Source organism: Erythrolamprus reginae, chromosome 2 (genome assembly GCF_031021105.1).
Source record: "Erythrolamprus reginae isolate rEryReg1 chromosome 2, rEryReg1.hap1, whole genome shotgun sequence".
Lineage (NCBI taxonomy): Eukaryota > Metazoa > Chordata > Lepidosauria > Squamata > Dipsadidae > Erythrolamprus > Erythrolamprus reginae.
The window spans coordinates 297,150,628-297,175,330 of NC_091951.1; the positions used below are offsets into that span (position 1 = coordinate 297,150,628).

General features: G+C 40.0%; 1 protein-coding gene across 7 annotated transcripts in view; it reads left to right on the forward strand.

Moving 5' to 3' along the window:
* TMEM232 (transmembrane protein 232) overlaps positions 1-24,703 on the forward strand; it is a 158,898-nt gene that overhangs the window by 82,806 nt on the left and 51,389 nt on the right. For 5 of the 7 annotated variants that reach the window (XM_070742940.1, XM_070742941.1, XM_070742938.1 and 2 more), the window contains exon 12: positions 15,590-15,831. In XM_070742940.1, the coding sequence (XP_070599041.1) occupies positions 15,590-15,831 (242 nt within the window). Of the gene's footprint in view, positions 1-15,589; positions 15,832-15,913; positions 16,062-17,161; positions 17,245-24,703 lie in introns of those variants that run through there. The other 2 variants (XR_011558337.1, XM_070742942.1) reach the window with 2 other exon arrangements.

The window sequence follows — 24,703 nt, forward strand, 5'->3', positions numbered from 1 at the left end:
CCAAACAAAAGAAAAGAACATTACCGAAAGCTTTCTTTGAATTAATTAAAGAACTAAAATTGAAAGACAGTTGGAGAGATAGAAACCCCAATCTTAAAAAATATACCTTCTATTCCGATAGGCACCAATCTTGGTCAAGATTAGATATGGTTTGGGTAACAACAGAAATTAATACCAAAATTTATTCGACAGAGATTGATTCCAGTTACATCTCAGACCATAATGCACTCAAAGTAATTTGGAAAGGATCTAAACAGTGTTGCAGATGGTCTCTTCAAAAATCCATATTAACTCAGGAAGAGTTTAAGGTAAAATTCCAAACTGAAATGAACTATTTCTTCCAAGAAAACCCTAAAGATCATACAAATCTTCAAAATGTTTGGGACACAGTCAAAGCTGTTATCAGAGGGATAGCGATTTCATATATGGCCAAAGAATTTAAGCTAAAAAAGCAGAAATCGGCTAAATTAGAGGAAGATTATAGGGCCTTAGAAGAAGTACTCCAGAAATTTCCCCAAAAAAAAGAAATTAAACAAAACATGCTACAAATCAAACATCAACTAAATCTAATAGATCAACAAAATTTGGCACAACAAATTAAAAGAACTAACCAATATAATTTTGAAAATGCCAATAAACCTAGCAAATGGTTAGCCAATAAACTCAGAAAGCAAAAAGAAAAGAAACTAATAAATTGTCTTAAAAACAAAAATGGGGAACTATGTCACGACCTGGAAAGGAAGAAAAAGATCGCTGGCGATTTCTACAGCAAACTTTACGAATATGCCGATATCACACAAAATAACACTCAAGAGCTAAAAATGCAAGAAATTCTAGAACAGGCCAAACTTCCTAAAGTTCCACAAGATATGGTCAACATAATAAATAAATCGATCACTGACACGGAATTAAAAGAAGCAATTAAAAATAAAAAAAACAATAAAGCACCAGGGCCGGATGGGCTTCCCGTAGAACTATATAAAGATCTGCCTATAGAAATGGAAAAGGCCCTGTTAGAAACACTGAATGAGGCCTTAGACAGAGGTAAAATCCCAACTTCATGGACAGAAGCAAACCTAGCGTTAATTCCAAAAAAAGATACAGACCATACAGACATATCTAATTATCGCCCGATCTCTCTTTTAAACGCCGATTATAAAATCTTCACCTCTATCCTAGCGAATAGAATCAAAGGATTTCTAAACTATTTTATACATTCGGACCAAAATGGTTTTCTTCCCGGGAGACAGCTTAAAAATAATATCAGAATTGTGTTAGACACACTGGAGTATTATGAAGTTCATAACGAAAAACAAGTGGCGCTAATTTTTCTTGATGCCCAGAAGGCTTTCGACAATGTGTCCTGGAAATTCATGATTAAACAACTAGAATATATGGAATTTGGTCCCAAATTTATAAATGCAATAAAAGCCATCTACTCCGTCCAATCAGCCTATATCATTCTCAATGGGGACACATCGACAAAAATCTCTCTTTACAAGGGTACAAGACAAGGATGCCCACTCTCCCCTTTATTATTTATCTTAACCCTGGAAGTACTAACGAGAATAATTAGAGACAAGGAAGATATAAGGGGATTAAATTGCAAGAAAGAAACCTATAAACTCCAAGCTTTTGCAGACGACCTGGTATTCATTTTAGAAGATCCTTTAGACTCAGGTCCCAAATTATTAGAAGTCCTGGAAGATTATGGTGCAGTGGCAGGCCTCAAAATAAATAAAACCAAAACCCAAATTCTAACCAAAAATATGCGACAATCACAGAAAGATATATTATCAGCTAAATTGGACATTCAAATAACTACAAAAATTAAATACCTTGGCATCAATTTGACAAACAGAGTGTCTAGCTGAAAATCAAACAACTATGATACTCTAATAGACCAAGTACAAACAGACCTGTCAAAATGGAGGAACTTACAACTTTCCCTACTTGGGAGGATTGCAGCCATCAAACTGAATATATTACCCAAAATTCTGTTTTTATTTCAAACAATCCCTATACAATTAAAACAGGTCTTTTTTAATAATCTGACTAAAGTAACTAACAATTTCATTTGGCAAAACAAACGCCCCCGAATTCGACTGAAATATTTACAAGGTAAGAAAGAAGAGGGAGGACTAGCTCTTCCAATCTGGAAGGATTACTATATTGCCGCTTCCTTGGCATGGACAAGAGAGTGGATGAGTCTAACTAATACTAGACTTCTTAGTTTAGAAGGCCACGATCTCCATTTAGGGTGGCACTATTATCTCTGGGACGAAAAACCGACAACCCATAAATATTTCTCTAACCATTTGATAAGGAAATCACTAATCAACACTTGGAAAAAAATTAAAATTAAATTATATAAAGGAACCCCCATGTGGTACGCCCCGTTAGAAGCCTACGTACATCCAAATTTATATAAAAGAAACAATATAATAAGATACAATGACATTCTAAACTCAAATGGAACAATTAAAACAAGGCTAGAACTAGAAAATTTGGGTCAAAAAGTGGAATGGTGGGAATACCTCCAGATCCAATCTAAATATAACAAAGACAAAAAAATATCTGGGATAAGGAAAAATGCCCTTCTAGACAAGCTATGTATAGGCCCTCAAGAAAAGCTAATTAAAATTTTTTATTGTTACTTAACTTACAATGATTTGGACAACTTTAATATAAAAATCAACGTTAAGAAATGGAACCTGGACCTCAAAAACGAAATTAAAGAGGAGGAGTGGCAAACACTCTGGACTAGAAATTATAAATTGACTATCGCCACTTCCTATAAAGAAAACTTGATCAAAATGTATTATCGATGGCATATTACCCCAATCAAGCTAACTAAATCAAACAACAAACTCTCTCCAAATTGCTGGAAATGCCAACGAGAATTGGGCACCTACTTCCACTTATGGTGGCAATGTACCAAAGCAAATTTATTTTGGAATAAGATCGGAATTTGGATCGATGAAATGTTAAATTTAACACTTGACAAAACTCCTGAATGCTTTTTATTGGGCATAATCAGACAAAATCTATCGAAATCCCAAGTACACCTAATCATTCATTTAGTAACCGCAGCTAGACTTTCATATGCGCAGTGGTGGAAAAACGAAGAAGTACCCCCAAATGAAGTAATAATTAAAAAAATATTATACTGTGCAGAAATGTCAAAATTGACTTCACAAGTTAGAAATGAATCCTCGGCTACGTTCAACGAGTGTTGGGACCCTTTTTATAACTGGCTAGGAAGCAAAAGCGTGAACAATAGGCTATAAGATTGTGATTTTTGACTACACTTCGAACTGTCACAAATCTGGTATAAACCATTTTATTATCTCATAAAATAACACGAGACGTTATATATATTTAGATATGTAGATTTAATATTATCTGTTAACTTCTCCGCAATGTGTTTATTTCAACTCTGGCATTGAACCCTTCTGATACAATCCTCGAAACAAGGTAATGAGCATATACAATTTGACCCAATTTTCGTTCTCAATACAACTCCCCCGTTTACTCGCCGACACTTTTACTCGTTATGTCTATAGGTTTTTCTTTTGTTTTTCTTTTGTTTTTCTTTTTTTTTCTGTACTGTTTGTCCTTATGTTTCGAATTGTATCTTATGTTGTATTATATGATGTAAATGTTTCCATTTTAATAATAAAACAATTTTTAAAAAAAATTAACTTTAAATCTGTTGTGTGCTCTTGTGATGTTGTGGTTGAAGCTGAAGTAGTCGCTGACAGGCAGGACGTTGCAGCATATAAGCTTGTGGGCAATACTTAGATCATGTTTAAGGCATCTTAGTTCTAAGCTTTCTAGACACAGGATTGTAAGTCTAGTCTCGTAGGGTATTCTGTTTCGAGTGGAGGAGTGAAGGGCTCTTTTGGTGAAGTATCTTTGAACATTTTCAAGGGTGTTAATGTCCGAGATGCGATATGGGTTCCAAACAGATGAGTTGTATTCGAGGTCTGGCGAACGTTTTGTAAGCTCTGGTAAGTAGTGGGAGATTGCCAGAGCAGAAGCTACGTAGGATTAGGTTTACAAATTTTGAAACCTCCTTGGCTGTGTTGTTGCAGTGGGCTTTGGCATTTAAGTCTTTTGTTATTAGTATACCGAGGTCTTTAACCAAGTGGGGGTTATCTGTGATAATTTGATTATTCAGTTCGTATTTGGAGTTCAGATTCTTCTTCCCAATGTGTAGGACGGAGCATTTGCTGGTTGAGATTTGGAGTTGCCATGTGTTAGACCACTCAGAAACAGAGTCCAGGTCTTTTTGGAGAGTAGTTGTGTTATCGGTGGTGTTGAAGAATTTTACATCGTCGGCGAAGAGGACACAGTTGCTTGTGATATAATCGCAAAGGTCATTGATGTAGAGAATGAAGAGTTTCTGTTTCTGAGGCACTCTGTCAGAGTGCCTCAGAAACAGGATTAGGGGCCATAAGCATACATGGGATATAAAAATGGCTGTTGTCATCATCTCTATGGGCTCATTTATCACTGAACATTTTGCTGTTTGGAGGATGTAAATGACATTGGCATATTTAAAGCTTCGATTTATCCTCTGATTGGAGGATATGATTCCCTGAAAGTTGACCTCAAACAACAAAGATTTAAATACATGTATATATACTGTATGTTACTTGCAAATGTTAAGAGGAAGATTTGTATTTATATTTTGATATTGATAGCTAGAAGAAAATATATTGGCTTTGAAAATCTTTAAAGCAAATACAGATTTGTATATCAGTTTGTAAACTGATAATTCATAGAAATGTAGTAATATAAAAGCGCCATCTACCCTATTTAATACCATCCCACTCTAATGTTGTGAAACCATAAAAGCAGCACTTTACCATATAGAATAGAATAATTCTGAATACCACAGAACTAAAACCGCCAAGTAATATAGCAATAAGCTCTGAAAAGGGAGAATCATATGTGCTCCAGCATTTGGAAAAAAACAACTAGAGATGTAGTAGGTAGATAATAGGGACAGGGTCTCAGAAATCTCAGAAATTCATCTATAAAAATATGACTAATTTCATGGTATGTTTGTGTGTATGTTTGGTTTTATAATAGGGGTTTTTAGTTGCTTTTTATTATTGGATTGTACATGTTGTGTTTATTATTGTTGTTAGCCGCCCCGAGTCTATGGAGAGGGGCAGCATACAAGTCCAATTAATAATAATAATAATAATAATAATAATAATAATAATAATAATAATAATAATATTGATTAAGCACAAGGGATTACTGGGAATTTTGGAATTACTTACTCCAGAAATGATCTGAGCAAGCAGTACGATATACCATGTAGAGTCATGCTTAAAATATGCTATCTGCCTTCCATTTGAAGGATGTTTGGGAGAGTATAAAGATAAAGTTGTAGAATGTTACCTTGTTCTCCTAGTCTACCTTTGTTTAGATACCTGAAATACAATTGGCATGATCATGTAATCTTAGGCATGAATCTGTTGATACAAAACAGTAGAGAAAATCTTGGAAGTTGGCCATCCGAGATAATGGAATAAATTCTGCACAATAGAAACTGGCCTTTGATTACTTTCTCAATTAAAAAATAATGGAAAAAATGTTCCTGAGAGGCATTTAGATTTTTCCCTTTTAAATACCAAAAGAAAGCATAAAGCTCTGCTTCCCTGAGTTCAGCTACAGAAGTGGGAATGAGTCAGGATAGATTATCTATGAGCTGATTCTGGCTGTACTATTCACAGAGAAGTGAAGGTTAGCAAATAATAAAATAATAAGTACAGTAGTGCTCTGTTAAAAATTATGCTTTCCCCCAAAGAATAATCAGTATACTGGATCACTTAAAATGCAAATATGCAAAACTAAATATATTGCATTTTAAATTTTTAAATTATTTTTATGGACAGATTGTTATTACTGTATTAATATTTTGAACAATTGGAAAGCTGAGGTAGGGCATCATGCATTGGGGACACATTATGCTAGATCACGGGTGTCAAAATCATTTTCATTGAGGGCTGCATCAGAGTTGTTTGTATTTGATCTCAGAGGGATGTGCTGGGGAGCTGGGGTGGGCATGGCCATAGTGGACACCCATGGTTTTATACATTTATAAAAATAGAGAGGCATAAATTTCTGTGATTTTGTTTTTTTAATATGTACTTGATCTACTTGATCATCTTATGAGAGAGAGAGAGAGAGACACCAGATCCATATGAGAGAGGGGCGTAGCCAGTTGCCATGGTGGACCTGAGTTCTCTTCACTCTTGTGGGAGAATATATGAACACCTGTCACTCGGAGGTGCCAATTCATTTGAATTGGCCCAAAGCATCCCTGAAAGGGAGTCAAAGAAGGGGACTTGGTGGGCAATCCTTTTTGAAGTCAGTATACTCCATGGAAAGCCCGTCTGTAGCCTCCACCAGTGGCGGTGTGGAGTGGCTTCAGTCACCATAGCTGCGGCTTCGGCTACATAACCGAAAGAATTGAAACAGAAGGTGGAAGTCACTACAGCACTCTGGAGGCCCCATTTGGGGCCTGGATGGCTTCCCGAAGTAATGGTAGCCTCATTTTGGGGCTGGGAGGTCTCTGCGGCAGTCTGAAGGCCCTATTTTAGGCCTGAATAGCCTCCTGCAACACTTGGGTAGCCAAAACCGGTATGGGGGGATGCCCCTTCCCCACCCTCTATTTTTGGTAGCAGAGTCACCACAGCTGGTCCTTTGCTATTTCCAGGCCAGCACCATGGGCCAGAACTAAGCACACCACAGGCCACGTCTGGCCTGCAAGCCTTGAGTTTGACACCCCTCTACTAGATATTTAAGGCTTTATTTAGTTTCTCATAATGTGCTATGTGTCTTGAAAATGCTAGTTTTCTTTCTTAAGCTGGTTTATAAAACTCTGAAAAACATTATATAAGGGCTATTCATGCCATTGTTCTTCCTCTGTATTCCATTATTCACCCATATTTTTCCTACAGATGCATAGTTCCCAAACTGGAGTTTGTTATTCCAGGTGCTGAATCAAACTGCAGGATATTTTAAACTTTTTGAGGGAAAGACATGCAATATTTGACACTTTTTGGTACTGTGTGAACTACTATCTTGAGTTAGTTCACAAAGTTGACCTAGGGACATGAGGAAAAAAAATAGGGTGCTAAAAATTGATAAATCTTGAAAATCTCTGCTACAGATTATTTATATCTGTATTAATTATATGTATTCAGTAACAGCATTCTGTTAAGTCCTCAACTTACAACCCTGCCAGAAATGAAAAGTACTCAACTTATGTCCGGCCAGGAAAACTGATGCTGAAGCCTGATGGGCTAAGCACAAGAGGCCTTTTGAGTGGGAAGATATTGTGATTGTTTGGCTGTCAATAGCCACACTATAAAATGAGCTTATAGAAGTCTGGTCACTGTGCTGTTCTGTTCAAGAAAACTACCTGATGTTATGTTCCCGGGTCACCCTGACCCGGACCGAAAACTCTTCATTTGAAGTGCTTATATTTGGTCTTTTTAAAAGCTTTTTTCACTTGGAAACAGGTTTGAACATTTCTGCACACATTGAAATGAAAATTGAAATGAAAAAATTAATGCTTATTGGTTTATTTTGCTGATAAAATGTGCACCCCCCCTTTTTTTGTGAATTTGTTTTCAATGTATGCATAGTTTTGCTTGCAAAAGGCATTCTGTTTTACTAAACCTGGTGTAGGATTGGTAGCTTGAACATTTCTGAACATAATGATATGAAAATTGAACTGGAAAAATTGATGCATATTTGTTTATTTTGCACATAAAAGTGAAGAAATGTTCAGACTACTTTCCAAGTGAAAAAAGTTTTCAAATTGACCAAACATAAGCACTTCAAATGAAGAGTTTTCGGCCCGGGTCAGGGTGACCCGGGAACAGAACAAGTGTGACTTTTTTTTTCAGCAACAAAGAAACCCCCCACCCCCCAAAAAAAAATTCTCATAGAGAGAACTTCTGAAATGATGAAAAGTCATGAAATTTCAAGTTTCAGATATGCAGGGAAATTTTTTTACAGGGTCTCAAACTTTGATTTCGGGTCTCACAGACCCGAACAGAACAGCAGGGTTAAGCTGAGCTGTAGTTGTGCTGAAATGCTAGAATAAAAGTTCCTTCTTTAAAAGTCAAGCCTTGGCTATGTTCTCCCAGTGCAAGGACTATCTATTACTGGTGACTGAGGAAAGGGGATTCCTCTCAGAATTCTGTTCTACCACCTCTGTCTCTCCTTCAGCAAGTTCCACAGCGGAGTCTTTTGAGCTGAAGCATTTCAGAACTGATCACTAGCTACATTCATCCTTTTCAGGATGGCTCAGCTGCCAGCTTTCTCTCCATTTGAGCCTTCAACAGAAACCTGAGAAGATTACCTCACACATTTTGAATGTGCTGACGGCTAACAACCTTGTAGTTCGGGTACTTTCTCAGTTTCTATGGTAAAGAGCTACAGCACATGCCTTGACAGCTCCTCAGCCTGTTTTTGAGGTATGCCTGGAGACTCTCCTGGAGAAGCTTCAAAACCACTATGCTCCAGCTCCTTCTCGCATAGCTCGCAGGCATGCCTTCCACCACAGATTTCAGCATGAGGATGAGTCTATTAATGACTTTGTGGATGTTCTTTGCACAGCCTCTAACAGTTGTAATTTATGTGACTTAGATGACATTGCTGGACCCTCTGCACCCCAACCTTGATCCTGGATGATCCCCTGTTCCTGATCAACAGACAAGGGAATTTTCAGTAGGGGATCCTGTTTTGCACTTAATTTTGAGGCAGACCAGAAGTGGCTACCGGGACAGGTGACCCACCTAACTGGACCCTGTTCTTATAGGGTACAGCTCACTGAGGACCGCCTTTGGCACCAACATATTGACCAGCTTTGTCCGAGGTTTCCCTGCATAGACCTGGTGCCTCCATACCAGGCCCAAACCTCTCCAGCAGTTCCCCAGTCTACCAGCCCATTGTTCCCCAGTGTCCATCCCATGAAAGTCCTTGCTCTACAGATCTATTCTGGATACTATGATGCTCAGGGCAGCATCAACGTCACCCAGCATATTTATCCAATTATACATGGACGAACAAGGCCAAAACCGCAAAGTCCCCGACTTTTGACTGGCCAGGAAGGCTGATGCTGAAACCTGATTGGCTAAGCACAAGAGGCCTTTTGAGCAGGAAGTTAAAGTATTGTGGTTGGTTGGCTGTCTGACAGTCGCACTATAAAGGGAGCTTTCAGAAGTCTGGTCGTTGTTCATTTAAACTAAACTTGGAGTGTTGCTGAAATATCAGAATAAAAGTTCCCTGTTTAAAGAAATCAAGCCTTGGCTAAGTTTTGTTAGTGCAAGGACTCACCTATTTAACACATTCTAAATTATACTTAATCCTAGGAAAGACCAATTTGATATATGACATAAAAAATGAAAATATAAGAAATCTTTTTAATATTTTATTCACAAATTTAGCAAATGTTAATTCTCAGATTTTTGTTTTGAACTGATTAGAGATGCCATGTCTATATATGAAGCGGAATGCGGACTAATGTAATCTATAGTGGGATTGTCAATAGGAGACTGCAATTTTGAATAGAATCGGTCTGACTTCCTTACTAGAAATTGATAATGAACTGATACATTGAGCTGGCCCTCTCTAACCTAGGAGCAGACCTAATCTTTTGAGGATGGCTTATGCAACTCATGGAACCAAGATATATGTGACAGTTAGGTGGAAAGGTTCAAAAACATCAATTTTCTAAAAGAAAAATTGTTATTTTCCTGCAATCAGCAAGAATTGATCTTGATTGGAAGGAGATTTTAACTTTATTTTTAAAAATGAGTATGCTGGATGCATACAGTGCAGCAAATCTTATTTATTAACCCATAGGACTTCTTCCTATTTTTAAAAATTATGGAGGATGCTCAAAAACATTTTATTTGTATGTGTTACATTTATCATTATTTATCCTATTAAAAATAAAATTTGGCTCATTTCCTTCAACTACCACTTCTCAAAATTGTTTAATAGGATTTTAATGCACAATTATTTGTCAATGAACTCCTGAGGGGGTCTTGGGAAACCCTAATACTTTGTGAAACACTGCTATAGTGAATAGGCAAATGCTAACATATACAGACTTAGGGTGGGGTAATAACATATTTTGTATTCTCTTTTACCCTACACTGTTCTTTATGATGTTTGATGTTAATATTGGTCTTCCTCTTTAAGGTGTCAGAAAATTATACCTTGATTTTTTTAAATGATTTGCCATTAAACTTCACTAATATAATTTCAGTGGATTTTAGGGTCTATAAAAATGGTTTGAGATCCTCATATTGACCTTTTTATTCTAACTTCTAATACATTTTCAAGTCAATGTCTTTCCGTGTGTATTTCAATTTTAATGTCTTCAAATTTCAATCTTCAACCTTCAATGTCTTCAAAATGGAACTGACTTTAGAATAAGAAAAACAAGTTACGGTGTTAGATAGGGTAGTTAGATTTATCACTTATTGGGTTTTGAACATATTTTGGGTGGGTGGTTGGGGAAAGCAAGGAACATTGCTATGTATTTTGAACTTAACAATAGTTTGAGTTAGTAATGATTCCTGGAAAACTTGGAATAAGAACTTGTCTTTTGTGATCAGTCCTAAAGCATTTGGTGGTGCACTGAAGAATAAGTGCTGTTTGCCATCTGCCTCACAATACCCAAAACACTGAAAGAAAGTGTTCCCCCACTACCAAAAGATCTCTCAATTCCTATTTGTGACTGTTCTTTTTGACCTTCTCTTTCTGGTTATTAGAGACAGACGCCTTTTAAGTAAATTCTTTTACTCTTTTCCCCCTGCCTATTTCTAATTCTCCCTCTCGCTTTCTCTCTTGGTATGGTCACTCCTGAATTGAACACAAAAGAAGAAAAGCTATAATGAATAGTGATGGAAAATAAACTCATCTCAAGGTGTTTTTTTCCACAGTGATTTTTCCCATAATTTGGCTGTTCAAGAAATCCTATCATTATAGAATAATACACAATGGCAGATGCTGCTTTCCTCAGTCACAGCTTTGATGCTGATAGTACTGTATGCCTTTTTCATCCTTGGATTCACTCTTGGGGGTTACCCCATACTACACTGGAGTTTATTTTGGCTACAGAGCAGACAGCAGAAGCATTCTGGCCTGGTTGCTTTCCATAAGGAATGTCTCTAATTGCCATGTTTTTGCCTACTTCTCTAGAACACCATCTGTGAATTTTCCATTGTCACGGTAATTTTATCTATTTTCTATGTGCAGAAATGATGCCATGCTCTCATTGTTTGGAGCCTTATTTGTGGCTCCAAGCTTCATTCTCTCTAATGTTAGAATGCCATATGCCATTCTCTAGTGGATATTCGAAGGCCTTGGCTGTCTAAGTTAAAATGGAAAAAAACCAATAAGAAAAGAGTTACATGAAGTGCATTTAACATTCTCCCTCTTTCTGGGAGAACTCTTTCACATGGATGTTGTCCCAGATATTATCACTTATAGTGTGGAAGAAATTCTGGCTCTTTAATGATTTGGAAGATGGAACAGCATGAATTGATTTCTCATACATCAAGCCTTCTAGACTTGATGGTGGGAGAATTGTCTTCCCTGTTCTGCCAAGTTAATTTCTCTAATCTATAATTCCCACCCCCCCCAAAACACAGAGCCTAAATTCAGAGGAATAATAACTTGAATTTCCAGTCCCAGAAATCATGTTGGATATAGTCATATTTTCCTCAGTGATAGCACACTGTTTGTGCCTGCAGCGAGGAAGACAGCTGGATTCAAAGTAATAAATGAGGAACAACTGGACATTCATCACACTATAAACTGTTCAATAAGACAAGAGTTACTCTATAAAATATGATTTTACTTATTCTTTGTTTCTTATTTCGAAGAATAGAAATATGAATTAGCCACCAAGGACTGATTTCCCTACTTTTATAGTAAGTGATATCACTTGATTTCGTGTAAAATATTGTGTCATATGTCATCTGGCAAAAGATCTGTCAATGGTATACAGTATATTTTATGATAGCTCTGCAACATGTACGAATGCAGTCTGAAAATCTGAAAAAAGAGAACAGGAATGTACCTGGGATTTAAGTTGTAGTTAACTGAGTAAGGTTTTTCGCTTTAAATAGAACATGATATAGATTACAGACTTTCTCAAAGTTTCTGGAAATAAAGAAAACTATTGTTGGATATCCAGTTTGGAAGTACAAATAAGTACCAAGAATTATGTCCAACTTTATTTCTATTCTTAAGCTAACCCCACAAAATTTGGGAAGAAAACAAAAGAAAAAAGGACAGTTTTTGTCTTAGCAACCCCGAAGTGATTTTAAGTGTTCTACTACAAAGAATAAATAGAAGACAAATCAAATCTAGTGCTAACAAAATGTGGATTCCAGAAAATAGTCTCTAAATAATGCTCAACATTTCTCTTGTGTAAGATTTGTTGTTGAGTTGATAATTTTGCTATTGCTAACCTACCCATCTCAAACTAATTCTACTATGTTTGTCAAGTATTGAAATCTGAAATAGTAATATAGCAGCATAATAATAAGCATGTTGTACCTAAATAGAGATCCTTTATATTTAAAGATGCTTTAAGTTTTTTTTTAAGTATTTCCTGTTCTAACTGTGTATTATTATAAGGGCTAAAAGATTTTAAAGAAAGCCTAGCTTACTCATAAAGGGTTTTTAATGTATTAGTGTTCTGCCGGCGTGTCTCAACTGCTCGTAATTACAGGGTAATTAGTTCAGGAAGACACACACCACATGATAAAAGGAAAACCCAAAAGTTTTTATAAACAGAAAAACAGAAACAGCTCCCTTTTTAAATGTCAAAAGGATTTTCTGGTACACACAAGGCACAGGTTAAATGCAGTCCAATTGCTCACCCAATAACAGGGAAATTGAGTCCAATTCTAAAGTCCAGAGAGTCCACACACACAATCCTGAAGAGCAAAAACCACAATCTTGACGAAACAATGAATCAGATAAATGCCATGAGGCTGAAAAACCAGGCTGCACTTTTATCTGTAGCACTAATTACAGCAGCCCCACCCAACCACAGGTGGCCTCACTTTCTCTTGTAATAATCCTTCAGTTGCTGTCTCCTATGCATTACTCTACACATGCGTGGATGTGTCATTAATTCTTGTTCAGAATCCAGGGATGATACAGATGACTGATCTCCTCCTGGGCTGTCTGCCAAACTCCCTTCTTCCCTGTCAGTCACGCTTCCTTGGTCAGATGAGACTTCGTCGGCAGATTCTACTGAGAACAAAACAGGCCTGCGGCATGTGGATGTCTCCCCCACATCCACCTCCACACTCCTTGGGGCAGGAGCTGGGCCAGAGCCAACCACAGCATATTAGAATAGTCATCACTTATTTCTAACATTTTAAACTCGACTTGGAAGAAAGATTCATTCTCTTATAAGAATAACAATGGAACGGGTTAAAACACTGCACACGCTTTGAAGTTAAAAGGTTTACCTATTGCAGCCTAACAAGGTTTTGCCGAAAAAGTAAAAGGATCTTATTTAAAAATAAGGTATAAAATAAATAAGTCAACAACATACAATAGTAAATAATAATATATAAGTAAATAATATAAGAAATAAATAGTATATAATACTAAATAAGTAAATAAAATAATTAAATTTATGGATTTTATTTAGAAACAATATGTCCAGGTTACTACTATGAATCCAGACGCAAAGTAATTATGACCATTTTGCACAGTTACAATCTTTGTCAGGAGCTGCCCAAGCTGATCACTTGAGGAAAGCAAGACTCTTGGCTCCATTGGGTTGAATCAAAATAATTTTTACTGAGAGAATGTAGTTACAGTAATGTCTGAAAAAGTTTGTGCAAAGTACAAAGCAATTATTTCATCCCCAAACTCAATCTCCCTAACTAATCCACCAGCAGCCAATGTGATGTCACAAGGTTGTTTTGAAAACTCTGAGATACTAGGCAGATAACAATTTACTCTCAGGGCACGATTACCTTGAAACCAGGCTGGAACCAGCTCAAAGACAATCCCTGTCCCTAATTCCCAGGCAACACATGAATCTCCCTTCTCCTGAACTCTCCAAACATGACCAAAGTGCAAACTCTATAGGAAAAAACCTATGGCCAATTGAAATGGTTCCCAATACCGAGCTTAATGGAAGACTAAAACTCTCCACTCAGGATATAAACAATTTGCCACAGTGTTAATCTTTAAACTACTTTAGTGGCTATTTTGATGTGAATTTTAATGTATTGTTAACCTTTTATATTCTATATATTTTTATTTTGATAACTGCTTGGTATTAATCAGAGCAGGAACAAAAATAAATAAATCAAATATATGGATAAGCAAAGAAGCATAGCCAAATCGTAAAATATTTGCTGCCAGCAGCACATGAGAAATATGAATTATAACATCGGCAAAATATCTTAAAATAGAAACATAGAAACATAGAAGACTGACGGCAGAAAAAGACCTCATGGTCCATCTAGTCTGCCCTTATACTATTTTCTGTATTTTATCTTAGGATGGATCTATGTTTATCCCAGGCATGTTTAAATTCAGTTACTGTGGATTTACCAACCATGTCTGCTGGAAGTTTGTTCCAAGGATCTACTACTCTTTCAGTAAAATAATATTTTCTCATGTTGCTTTTGATCTTTCCCCCAACTAACTTCAGATTGCGTCCCCTTGTTCTTGTGTTCACTTTCCTATTAAAAACATTTCCCTCCTGGACCTTATTTAACCCTTTAACATATTTAAATGTTTCGATCATGTCCCCCCTTTTCCTTCTGTCCTCCAGACTATACAGATTGAGTTCATTAAGTCTTTCCTGATACGTTTTATGCTTAAGACCTTCCACCATTCTTGTAGCCCATCTTTGGACCCGTTCAATTTTGTCAATATCTTTATGTAGGTAGGTCATTTTGGAAATATTTTTTGCTGATTTGTGCTAAATCATTTAATATTCCTCTATGTTTATAAATGATATCAACATTAGCATTGCAAATTAAGCTAAATCTGCTTGGGTTCCAAAGAACAGAAATGAGAAATAATCTTATGCTTATCACCTTCTACGTGACATCTTTTGCATCCTTCTTGAATACAGCCTCATTAGTAGATTAAAATTATGTCTCCTTTGGTATAGTGGTGAAGGCACAGGTAGAAATTGTGAGACCATGAGCTCTGGTCCATCTTTAGACACTAAGTCATCTGGGTCAGGGGTCTCCAACCTTGGCAACCAGAATTCATCAGCCAACTTTGCTCTGGGAGTTGAAGTCCACAAGTTTTAAAATTGCCAAGGTTGGAAACTCCTGATCTGGGTGACCTTAGGCCACTCACTCTCTCTCAGCCTTAGGAAGAAGGCAGTACTAAGCCACTTTTGAAATTTTACCAAGAAAATTGCAGACAGTTGCCAGGAGTGACTCAAAGGCATTAAAAAAATTCAAACCTGTGTTAGACTTGCTCTGTCATTTTCTTGTTTCTTGTTCCAAGCAATAAGTAGTATGTTTTCCTCTACCTCCTCTAGGTTGAAGCCAAAGGTCAAAAAAACATGTGCCTGTCATCAATAGAGCCATCAAATTCTACCTATCTCTTGTCATCCCAGTGTATTGGTTGGAGAGTCACTACTGCCATGTGCCATCACTTCCTGCCACCCATTGGTCCTAATATCCCATTCTCTCGTCTGCCTGAGCGGAAACCAGTATTATTGCCACATCAAAAATTGGAGCCAGTGGTTAAAGAGAAGAAAACCAAACGCTTGTCTTTAAGGTATGAATTTCCTGGACCTATGTATTGTTTCTATAGAAGTATTAAATGTATTTGATATCCTTTTAATGCTTTTCATTTTCAGCATTCTCATGGTTTTGGAAGAAAGGTTTTGGAAGAAATATCTGGAAATTAATTGGTATGGATCAGAATTTTGGATGAAGTAGAGATTTGTCTGCTTTGAATTAAGCAACCTCCCTCTTGTTTCACCTTTCTGCATGACTACTAAATTAAAAACATGATTTTGAATACAGAAAATATCTGACATGGCAATATCTAAGATTAAAGCTTTTTTTTAAAATGAGAATTTATACAAGCAAGAGTTTGAGAAAAGTTAATGTTAGTCCAAGAAAAATACATGAGTTACAGTATATTAATAATATATTTATGGCCTAATTCTGACCATATCTGTAGAAGGGATTCAATACACTATGTATTTTAATCCCAAAATTAAAATGTATGTTTTCTTCTCAGGATAATTATGTTAATGAATGTATTTACTCTTCCTGACCATCCCAGGAACATCCTCTCAGAACATTCTAATAGTTCAGAACATTTAATTGCATTTAATTCTTTGATTATCCTAACTAATTTGTTCATATTCATCCTTCATGCTCATCTTACTTTCTTCTCCTTTACCTTTCATTAAGTATATAGTCCTGCCTGTCCTTTTTAATCAGACTTATTGACTCTCCTTAAATTAGTAATCAGAGAAAACTATTTGGCAGCTTGGGCTGCATTTTATGGAAGCAAGGACAACATTGATGGATCAATATGGTATTTATTTATTTATTTATTTATTTTTGAGATTTATAAGACCACCCAAGTCTTGGCAGCAGACAGCATAAAAACAATTTTTAAAGAAATACAAAGTTATACATGTAAAATATAATATTATGACCAGTGATGACAATAAAGTGGACAGGTAAAATTTCAAAGCTGCATCGTTCTGTGATTTTTGTTCCTATTGTTGTCTTACTATACCAGTGGTCCTCAACCTTTCTAATGCTGCGACCCCTTAATACAGTTCCTTATGTTGTGGTGACCCCCAACGATAAGTCTAGTGCCAATTCTCCCAACAGAGCTTTACGCTGATTGGCAGGAAGGTCAGAGGGACACCGCCACTGTAAACACCTGATTGGTCGGATTGTAAAAATATGTTCAAAGGTGCCAGAATAGAAGCTTTTGTTCCTAACACCAAATTTGTCTTTTCCTAGAGTCTTAGGCAACCCCTATGAAATGGTTGTTCGATCCCCAAAGGGGTCCCGACCCCCAGGTTGAGAACCACTGTACTACAGTAGTCCCTCACCTATCGCTTTGTGTTACATTCCAGACCTGGCCGCAATCGGTGAAATCCGCGATGGGGAATTTATCGACTGATAGTACTTATTTAAGTATTTATATTGTAATTGTTTGGTAAGATTTCATTGTTTTAAGTGTTTATAAACCCTTCCCACACAGTATTTATTTTAGATACAGTATTTAAATACAGTATTTACAATTTTAGATATTTTTTTAAAAAAAAAACCTGCCGATCGAGTTCGGCGGGCTGTTTAAATCTGCCGATCGACTTCCTCAGAAACCCGCAATGAAGTGAAGCCGCAGTAGGTGAAGCGCGGTATAGCGAGGGACTACTGTATACACTTGTTTAAAAAAGTCTTGCTTGAATATGAGAAGCCCAGTCTTTAGTTCTTAATGATAGAAATGTTGATGTCTTTAGAAACCATAAAAATAGATTCAGGAATTATCCTAGTAATGAATATGGGTTTCCTGCCCACAGATAGAGCATGCCAACTTAAAGTGGATTTCTTTTGCATTTGATCTTAGTAGGGCGTGTTTAAAATCATATTAAAAATCTGATTATGACCACATGAGAAAACTGGACAGAAGAAAACAAAAACTAGTCAGAGCAGCAAAAACGTGATTCAATACATAATTGAAAGTGATGTAAAGAGATAGTTTGTTACATAATTTTGGCAGCGACTGCTAAGAATTTTGGTAACAGTTTAGGAGGCAGCCTGGATACATCATTAGAGGACACAAACTGCAATGGTTCATCTCTGATTAAATTGATAATCCTATGGTAAGAACATCACTAATTTTTTGCAAAATGTCTGACATTTTTTTGAAATTAAAACCACTTGTTACAAGACAATATGAAATACTTTCATAGAATATGAAAGTATTTTAAACTAAATTGTGCTTGCAATTAAAGAGCTCTTCATGTGAATATAAGGATCATTCTTTGTCAAGTGGACGAGGTAAAATTGAAGCCTTATTTGAAAAGAAACCATCACAGAAACAACATATATGATAGGAAAAAAATTGCTCTTTCTAATGAAATAAAAATGAAGACGATTGAAGGTGAGAAAGCAATGATAGAAAAGAACTTGTTCCTAATGAAGGTATTGAAGCTGATGAGATGATGAAACAGAGCTCCCTGTTTTCTTATTTTCAATCCTTTTCATTTTTGTTTCATTAGAAAGAGCATATTTTTTTCTATCATATGTGTTGTTTTTGTGATGGTTTCTTTTCAAATAAGGCTGCAAAAATTAGTCAAATGGAGACCTAGTCCATGAGAAAGAATGACCCATAAATCAAATCAATTGAAATGATATTGATAGTCCAAATGTTTATTAGGTAACACTGTGCTATAATCTTAGATATAAATTTTGTTGATGGTAAAGCAACTCCGTTATTCTGTACAGGTAGTCCTTGAGTCATGACTGCAAATGGGACTGGGATTAAAGTTGGGATTATCATTGCATATCAATAAGGTCATAAAGCATGATATCACATGATCAAATAGGTTAGCGATGGCAATTCTGGTGGCTCTTTTAACCCAAGACATGTGGGTTTTTAAGCAGGAGGTGAAGGGAGTTCCAGGTAAGGAGCAGGGCTGCTACAGAAGGGGGGAAGGATTTCATGCCCTGGTTTTAGCAAATGGGAAAAACATTCATGTAATTGGCAAGGAAATTGCAGGCGTGATACATCCACTTGGAGGAGAAGCTTTCAGTGGTCCTGGGCATGGGGAATAGGAGCATTTTGGGAGCAATATATATGCAGCAAAGCTTGTAAGAACATCAGAAAGGCTTGTCAGGAGAAATGATGACAGAGGGGAGTTGTGTAAGCAAGAAAAAGCTTGCTCCTGAAGAGGAGTTGTGCAAGCAAGAAAAAGCATCCACCTGTGCACAATTTACTAGCAGCTAAACAGAAGGTGTAATCCAAATAGACATTCTGTAACCCAATGCTTCACTAGAGCTTGAAAGTATCAAGGGTTGAGTTAGAGATTTGGTCAGGAACACTTCCACATCAACATTCAGCAGAAGTCAATGACAGGCATTCACAAAGCCAGGTGTCAATGTTGCTTCTATTGTGGGAGGCAGACCCTGTGCACGTTACATCCTCTCACTGCTTAACATGTAAAGGGAAGGCTTTGTTGCTTGGTGATCTTCAAAAATAAGGATCTGGGCTTGCTTGAAGTCAGCACCTTGTGTTTGTTTGCATGGCACTTTGCCAGGGTGCAAGATTCCCAAACTAGGAGGTTTGCCCCACTTCTTGGTATCCATGTTGACCAAAGAAGGATTAGTACAGTACTATCTGAGGAAGGGCCTGAGCGGATATCAGTATTGAATTTAGTCGCTGTGAAATCACCAGGCACAGGATCTAGTGGGACCTGATCCATCTGCCTGTTGGAGCCTGCATGTGGGTTGGGGAAGAAGGGTGCTGTGGTGTGAAGTGAGATTAGGAAGACCAGGGAAGGATGACATGAGGTGCATAAGAACGCATAAAGCCCTGGGAAGGAGGGCATTGGTGGGTGTCCACATATATGAATACTGGGAAGTTGGAGAAAACGGGTGTGGTGTACAAGTGAGTGAAGTGGGAAGGAGGATGTAGTGTGCACAAAGGCATTTTGGCATTTCAGTGGCTGCCACTTCAAGGACCAGTCATTAGTCATTAGTTCAGCAATGTGGAAACTACAACCAGTTATTAAGAAATGATTGTAATTTGTGGACTATCTGTAATGAGCTTTATTTGGGACAGTGGTAGTAAAATACAACATGACTCAGCTTCCCATGTAATTTGGCTTGGAGTTCCTGAAGAATGTTACAATATCAGTTTTATTTGGATAAAGGGTAATTGAGAAGAGATTTTTGTTAATTACACTTAGGGAACTTAACAAGCATTATTGCAAAGTAGGAGCAAACACAGCAAGCTGTAATTAATCCAAAATACAATAATGCCCTCTGGAATCCAGAAATTCAACCAGAAGCTTCCTAGTTCTTTTGCATAGTTCTTTTAAAAAACATTCTCCACTGCATCTGGAAGGAGAGTCCAACATGGGTTATTTACCAATCCTATTGGTAGAGACTGAGTTAGAAATTTACATAATAATTAGGTACCGCCCCCCATACTGCTCCCATGAGCCCAGTTTTAAAAACTCAGTCCCAGGGTAGAGATGTACTGAGTTTTGCTCTAAGAGTTAGAGTATATGATTAGAGTAAGAATATAAAATAAAATACCTGTTTAATGTTCTTCTTTTTGTCTCCTTACAGGTGCTGGGACAGAAGAAGCAGCAGATGGGGTTGTCTGCCCTCCTCGGGCAGCAACTCCCAATGTTCTCCTTAGGAGTACGCTTCCCTCCGAGGGAACTTCCCCGCAAAGGAGCATCCAGCCTGGGGTCCCTGACCTCCATGGCCAGACCAGGGCTGCGAGCCGAAGATGGGGGGGTCCGCCCCCCCCATTGGGAGGCTCGAAGACGCACTCATCCAAGCTCCTTGGAAGAAGCGGAGCTGCGCCCATCAGCTGTTTGGCGGCCGGGGAAGCTGCTGCCGCTGCCGCCGGCAAAGCCCCGCATGCGACCGCCATTGCCAGGGGACCCCGCAACTGCCGCAGCCGCAAGAGGCAAGGAGAAGGCGGCATGCGACTGGATAGGAAAACGGTGGAAAGCGGCAGGCAGCCCAGGAACGGCCGGAAAAAGCCGAAAGCCGGGCGAAATAGCAACAGCGTGGGCGGCCCCATTTTGGGGGCGCTGTTGGCGCGATTCCCCATGGCGCGGACCGGAAAGGCTTATTGAGGCGAGCCGCCATTTTTGCTGAGCTGACGAGGCAAATTGAGGCTGCTTACAGGGACTCCTCTAAATCACCACGATCCCAATAAGAGTGAGTAAATATGGATGAACAACCGGGCAGCGACAAAGCCTCATCCCCGGCCAGGCCTAAAGATAAGCCTAAAGGGAAGGACAAGGAAAAGTCGAAGGCCTCTCGCTCACCTACCTCGGCCTCCTCTCTCAAGGAGGTGGAGAAGCGCATCAAGGCCCTGGAGAAAAAGCTGGAGGCGGCCTTGCAACCATCACCTTCAGCAGTGCCACTGACCCAGAGGCAGGCCTTGACTCCGGATCCATTGACCCCACTATCACCCTTTGGCGGCTCTGGGGCTCGGTATGAGGGGGATTGGTCACCAGACCAACAATCCACAGCGATGCCCCCCGTGGCACCTTCACCGGCCACCTCGTGGACCAGGCCTGGGTCAACTGGATATACCAGAGTAGACCCCCAGGGACCTTCAGCCACCTTTACCCCCACAGCAGCGGGGCTGAGGGTGCAGGCGAGCACATGGCAGGACATGCCACCAGACCTGCAGGAACTCATTGCAAGTGCTTATTCGCGAGGCGTGGCATCTGGGGCCCACCAGTATGCCCCACAACCTTCACAAGCAACAACAAGGAATGTGTGGTCAGTACCGCCCCCCTCAGGATTGGGGTCCCTCTCAGAGGAACCATTGCTAGGAGAGGACAGCGACAATGAGTATGACATGTCAGAGGATGGGGCACCTCCTGATCAACCGCCACTGGTAGGCCTGTTTAAGCCAACTCTGTTCAGGACTCTCTTATTCAACGCTAAACAGGTGATGAACCTACCTGGAATGGCTAAAGCAGCCGAGGAGGCGGGCAAGACTTCGGAGTCCTTGCTTAGGGAACTCCAACCCGAGTCTGACCATTTTCCATCATCTCACATCTTTGTGGAAGGGGTCAAGAGGCCATGGCAATACCCAGCAGCGGCTCAAGGCCCGTCAAACCTGGAAAGGAGGTTCTACACCTTCAATGAGGAGGTGGAAAAACTCCTCGAGTACTCGCCAATAGACCAGCCAGTAGTGACCTTAGTCTCCAGCGCTTTGGTACCGTCAGAGACAGGGGAAATCCTGAAACCAGAGGAGAGGAGGGCGGAGACCCTCCTGCGGAAGGCTCACCAGATGGCAAGCTGGGGATTCAAGGCCGCGGCAGCAGCATCATTCATAAACAGAGCATCGATCCTGTGGCTACAGGAGATGCAATCCCGGCTAGGACCAGAAGAAGGCAGGTTGCGTCAGGACCTGAGCAAGCTTCGGGCGGCAGCGGAATTTTCGGCGGACGCCACGCTGCATGCGGCGAAGTTTTCCAGCAGAGGAATGGCCACCGCATTATCGGCTCGGCGCCTTGCAACACCAAAGGCCATTCAATCAAGGACAATTCACTCAACAATCATTCAGGAGCGACCGGGGGTCGTTCCGAGACAGAAGGAGGGGCTATCAACAGTACAGGCGGCCGTTTCGGGGGAACAACCAAAGGGGTTTTTGTCGGTCCAAGTGACTCGGCCAGTCGGCAGCCACTCGGGGGGAAACTCCAACATTTCAGTACCCCCTGGCGCAACACCTCTTCCGATCAGTGGGTGCTTGCCACAGTGTCGGAGGGACTATGCCTGGAGTTTGTTGGGCGACCCCCCAATCGGTTCATACGCTGTCCAATTATCCGAGAACCTCTAAAGGTGCAACAATTGCGAAAGGAAATATTACACCTGTTGGAAATACAAGCCATAGAACCGGTACCACCTCAGGAGGTAGGCGAAGGGTTCTATTTGATGATCTTCATCGTACCCAAGGCCTCAGGAGGTTGCAGGTTGATACTGAACCTAAAGCAGCTCAACCTCTTCATCAGATACCGGAGGTTTCACATGCACTCCCTGGAATCCATTCTAACGTCTATAAGGCTTCAAGACTTGATGACATCCATCGACTTAAAAGAGGCATACCTTCATGTGCCCATACATCCAGCACACCGGAAATACCTCCGTTTTTGCTCCAAGGGAACACATTACCAATACAAGGCCATGCCAGTTGGCCTTTCATCAGCTCCACGGACTTTTACAAAACTCCTGGATGCCCTGACAGCCCACCTGCATGGCCATGGCATAAGACTGATGGCATACCTGGATGACATCATCATACTGTCCAGGTCCCCGACACAGGCAAAACACGATTTGGTTCAGACCATGCGAACACTAGAAAGCCATGGTGAAGAGCCAACTAGTACCCAAAACCAGGCTTCAACATCTGGGGGCCATAATAGACACTCAATCCAACACGGTGTCGCTTTCCCCAGAAAGACTAGTGAACATTCAGCGTTTAATAGTCAGCCTCAACCACCACAGATGGATCCCACTGTCACTCTTATCGAAAGTGTTGGGAACCTTGGTGTCGGCCATAGGTATTGTCCCCTGGGCCAGGCACCATATACGGACTTTACAGTGGTTCCTCCTACCAGCACAAAGATCCAGGGTCAGCCATTCTCATCGGAAGATCAAATTACCTCGGAAGGTCAGAGAGTCTCTGAGATGGTGGACATCACAGGCAATACGCAAGGGTTCCCCCTTCCAAATACAGGACAAGATCATCCTTACTACAGATGCCAGCCTGTTTCATTGGGGAGCCCATATTGGCCATCACATGGCACAAGGCACATGGTCCATAGAGGACTTAACACCAATAAACATAAACTTCCTCGAACTCAGAGCGGTACACTTAGCTCTACGAACCTTTCTTCCGATGGTGCAGGACAGACACATTTTAGTCTTAACAGACAATGTGGTGACCAGACCCCACTTGAACCACCAAGGGGGTACGAGGTCACAGCGTCTTATGGAAGAGTCGAACAATCTGTTCAGCTGGGCCGAGACACATCTGGCCTCATTGTCTGCGGAACACATTGCTGGAACCATCAACACGCAGGCAGACTGGCTCAGCAGGACCACACTAGACCCGTCGGAGTGGAGATTGGATCCAGGACTATTCCAGCAGTTGGCTTACAAGTTTGGGAGGCCCTCAGATCTGTTCGCGACGCGTCAGAACACTCAGCTGCCGAGGTTCTACTCACGCTTCCCGGAACCGGGGGCAGAAAGGGTCAATGCCTTACTGACACCATGGCCACCCGGCTTGCTATACGCGTTTCCCCCAGTGAACCTGATTCCAAGAGTAGTGGAAAAGATTCTGAAGGAAAAGGCGGAGGTGCTGATGATAGCACCACACTGGCCGCGCAGACCGTGGTTCGCCGACCTGACGGCGATGTCAATATCACCACCGTGGAGAATCCCGGTCATTTCCCTCAGCCAGGGGGTCCTACAACATCCGGATCCTCAATGGCTACAGCTGACCGTATGGCATTTGAGCGGCATAGACTGAGACAGCTGGAATTGCCAGAGAAGGTCATTGACACGATACAGGCCGCACGGCGCCCCTCCACCTCCAGGATTTACCAGGCGTCACGGGCGGCCTTTTGCAAATTTTGTGATACAGAAAGCAAGAATCCCAAGGAGCATCCGTAATTACGGTGTTGGAATTTCTACAAGCAGGGATAGAAAGGGGTTTGGCCCCTAACACCCTGAAGAGACAGGTGGCGGCTCTTTCCACCATGGTCCAGACATCAGAAGCTCAGTCACTAGCCCAATATCCATTGGTCAGAGACTTCATACGGGGTGCCTCGAACAAACACGCACCACCGATTAGAAGGTTCCCATCATGGGACCTCACACTAGTTCTTCAGGCACTAAGAAAGCCACCCTTT